This window comes from Anneissia japonica, unplaced genomic scaffold (genome assembly GCF_011630105.1).
Source record: "Anneissia japonica isolate Jap-2015-1 unplaced genomic scaffold, ASM1163010v1 scaffold1711_len111019_cov107, whole genome shotgun sequence".
NCBI lineage: Eukaryota > Metazoa > Echinodermata > Crinoidea > Comatulida > Comatulidae > Anneissia > Anneissia japonica.
The window spans coordinates 55,312-59,363 of record NW_022722990.1 but is presented as its reverse complement, the minus strand read 5'-3'; the positions used below and the strand labels follow the sequence as shown (position 1 = coordinate 59,363).

The 4,052-nt window shown below is 32.0% G+C and overlaps 2 protein-coding genes across 3 annotated transcripts in view; one reads left to right on the top strand and one right to left on the bottom strand.

Moving 5' to 3' along the window:
* LOC117112074 (enterin neuropeptides-like) overlaps window positions 1-4,052 on the bottom strand; it is a 44,379-nt gene that overhangs the window by 23,605 nt on the left and 16,722 nt on the right. Inside the window, exon 3 of one of the 2 annotated variants that reach the window (XM_033255130.1) lies at window positions 2,274-2,577. In XM_033255130.1, the coding sequence (XP_033111021.1) occupies window positions 2,274-2,546 (273 nt within the window). In that variant the 5' untranslated portion in view covers window positions 2,547-2,577. The remainder of the gene's footprint in view (window positions 1-2,273; window positions 2,578-4,052) is intronic. The other variant, XM_033255128.1, reaches the window with a different exon arrangement.
* LOC117112078 overlaps window positions 1-4,052 on the top strand; it is a 12,889-nt gene that overhangs the window by 788 nt on the left and 8,049 nt on the right. The window lies entirely within an intron of this gene.

Genomic DNA, 4,052 nt, shown 5'->3' with positions numbered 1-4,052 from the left:
TGCTATGTTATGATTGTAAGAGTTATCGACGCATGCGCGTTTGCCGATTTCTGCTTATCTTGTTGTCAAGTAGGTTACGTAACGGTGAGATAATTACGATCGCGGCGAGGAGGTCTGTACCTTTGATCTTCGCTCGATGTTACTCCTTCTGTTCTATTTTCTCTATGGTGTAATAGATAAGCATGGTGCTCCGATTGTACAACACGTGCAACGGATTAAACCATGACAGAGGTCATCGAACCAAGCCTAGTTGACCATTGTAATGCTGTGTTGTTTTACAAGCTTTGTAAATACTATTATTGATATGATAATACTCTTAAATAACCGTATTTGACATAATGACTGCCACTATGTGATGTTCGTTGATACTTAATTTACAGAAAAGATAGTCTTCTAACTTAAAGAATGGTAATTCTTTTGTATTTAACTTGTTAAGGATGAAGTAAAGACCATAATTATTAATACACGGTTATAATTGGTTAACTCACAATTTTTAATATAGTAGTTGCATGTTAATGATTATTAACGTAGAGGTTATGCATTAGCAGTAGCTGTATATTGCATTTAGGAAATCACGAATACATTTTGTATTTTTTTTATTGTCTCTGACAGGAGCTATAGCAGACAAAGAATTATGATACATGATTATTATATGGTTCCTTGTGAACCACTGTAATCCAAGGTGGGATAAAGAGTTCTTGTACTTAAGCTTATTATGTATTATCTTACTTTATTTAGCTATGTTATTCATAATGATTCTTTACTTTTTATATTGTTTGTGAATTAAAATAATAATATGCTTCTAGCCTGAATCACAGGACTGATGTTGTTTATAGAGCATGTCTTAAACATGTATTATGGTCATAATGTTAGATTGCCGGGTTTTTAGCACTGAGCTGTAAACAAGCAATAGACAGGATAATTATTTCCTGCTCTGGTAATGTGAATGCACGCGCATATAGTTGTGCATTGGTTAAAGAATAGAGTATGCATTTATTTATGATAAAAACCAAAGGTTCCCATAAAGAAAGATGCAATAACTAATACTATAGGCCAGTTAAGTTTGTACCTCGCAGTTAATTGGTTATATTGTATGTTATGTTTTTACACGATGTTGTGCTATGTTAATCATAGGCTAATGGCTTTTATTATTCTTTTTAGCTTGGCACATTGTGCATACAGTGCCTGGTCAAGTTGGGGGTTTTGTTTTAAGTAACAAGTAATTGTCAGTTTCTGGATTATGGTTTTTTGGCGTTTTCAAACAAATAAACGACAACAGAGAAGTTACATCGTCTCCTGGCTATGTTGTTGTTCTACCTGTGTTACAATAATAATAATAATAATAACATCAATGATGATGATGATAATAATGACGATGGTGTTGACGATAATGGTGGTGGCGATGATGAGGAAGTAGATGATAATAATAAGAAATAACAATGCCCATAAAATAAATTTTAATAATTTTCATCTTAATCTCATAGTTAATGTAATAATTATTTCCTGTTCGCTGTTGGAATTTGTAATTCCCCTAAATGTGAAACACAAAACAAAAACTCATTATAATAACCACAAATCATCTGATAAATCGTCTTTTACATATAAGTTGCTTGATTTAATTCTGTAAACGTGTGAAAATAAATACAATAAATGAATTAGAATTAAATTTTACTTTAATATCATAAAGCGATGTATCTTCTCTGTTGTAATTAAAATAAAGTCAATCCATTACGTTGAATCATAATCTCTACTTTTATATTTTTTATTATTTTACATGATTATTATGGCATAATTTTACGATGAATTATTCAAGAATTATGCCTATTGAAGTTTTTCTCTGGACGGAACAGACGCTATATCCAGACTGCAAACTACAATTCAACTTTACACATCTCAATGAAATCTAGCTTTCTCCAATGACAGAGAGTTAATTTGTTCTCCATTTGTTTAGATTAGTATCCATTATTGTTATTTATTCTGTTCTTTTCTGACACTTATATTCATATTGTAGCAAACATATTCAGTTTTACCCTCAGACTTATGTTTATCTAATCCAGTTTCTGATAATCGAGGAAAATATTGTACTGCAGACCTCTGAACAACTGTAACTATAATAAATAACGATATTAATAGATAATGTTTGTACTTAAAAAAAAACTGTGCATTACTCAAAATTAGGCCTATAGGTTTTAAGTTACTAAATAAATATTATATTGAATTTAAGTTATTTGCAGAACATAACGATCAGACTGGTGGTCTACTTCGTTCTGGAAATCAGAAAAACGTGGATCTCGTTTGCCCATCATAAAATCAGAAAAACGTGGATCCCGTTTGCCCATCATAAAATCAGAAAACCGTGGATCTCTTTTGCCCATCATAAAACTAGTTAGACTAGGATTTCTTTTTGATGTTATGTGTAGAATAACGAAGTTCCTTCTCATTATTATCTTGAAAATCGTTAAATTCATCCGCAATGACCCTCTTGCCAAAGGGAAAACCTCCGTGTAACACTGGCAATGCATCTTTCCAGTTTGGAGAAGTGGCATTAGCCTTCTTTGATGAGAATCCAATTGGCCTCTGAAATAAATAGTTTAAAGTAAATGAGTGTATGCAGCACTGAGTTCTTCATATTATGACACTTTGAGCTCAGTTTGTCAATCCGAAAGCGTTTAGTTTACCGTTAGGTAACTGTTTGGGAGAATTTATTTTGCGATGTCAAACTCCATGTATGTAGGCCTAACTGGCCTAGATGTTTGATTTCACTAAAATTTACAATTGTAGACCTAGGTAGTAGAGCTACAGTACTGGCCTTAATGTGTTACTAATAAGTAGTATTACTGTAAATGGAAATTTGTTTGACATTTCATTTTTGGGTCTGTTTTTTGACGTCGATTTGCAGTTTATATTACTTCAGTGCACATTATGGGGCATGAGTTTTGTGTTCCATGTGCTTTGATCCAGTGACCGGGGTAATAATGTAAAGCGCATAGAGGTTAGTCTACAATATGCTCTATATAAGTCGACATTATTAATATTAATCATTGACTTTCACCAAACATGATATATATTGTAAAGAAAAACAGACTTTTGTTTAAAGGCAATATGAAAATTATTTTATTATGTTGACATTGAACAGAGAATGTTTATAATTCTAAGCCTATTTTAATCAACTCAATACTGATTCAGAGTTTTCACATCAATTTTCTTCATTTTTTTAAATTTTTCTTCCCTCGGTGCTAAGTCAAATACTGTAGGTATTTGAATAAAAATATTTCGTTTTAGGAAAAAAAAATTACCGAATGTTTTTAATAAATAACGAAGTTCGATCAACACTGCTTCGCTTCCTCCTTGAAATTAACACTGAGTAAACCAAGGAAAAAGTGAGTGACTATCGAAAAAGCGGGTAAAAGGAGTATCAGTGGTTATTGAAAATTAAGAAATTGAACAGGTTGCATCTTATAAATATCTGTGACATATTACGATAACAAACTGATTCATGGGGAATTAGAGTGGATCATTTAGTCAAGAAACTTAATTTTAAGATGTTTTGCTTCTGATCAGGAAACTAATTCATTTATTAATAATAATATAGGCCTAATAATAATTTATTGAACTTACACTTTCCTTACAGTGGCACTCGTCAGTTGACGGTGGTGCGTTCAAAACCAACAATATTTCAAGAACGATATTGCATTTAAGTTAATACTAAAAAGCACAAGCACACTTCTTCAATGGTATTTGAAAGAACCTTCCTTTCCAAACTTAACTACAGAATCAATACAATAAAAAAATACAGTGATAAATACAGCACTGTATGCCAAAACATAAATACAGTAGGCATACATGCAGGATACATACATAAACACCAGTATACCGGTACACACCCATATTTTACGTACGTACATACACGCATAAATTATTACATGAGTAGCATAGCTGTCACGAAAGTTGAGAGCTATGCTACACGATGTGCCATCATGTCTGTTTTCATAAACACTGTATTTACATTTCTTTGATGATTTATATATAATTTAACAGTGTTGACGGCTATC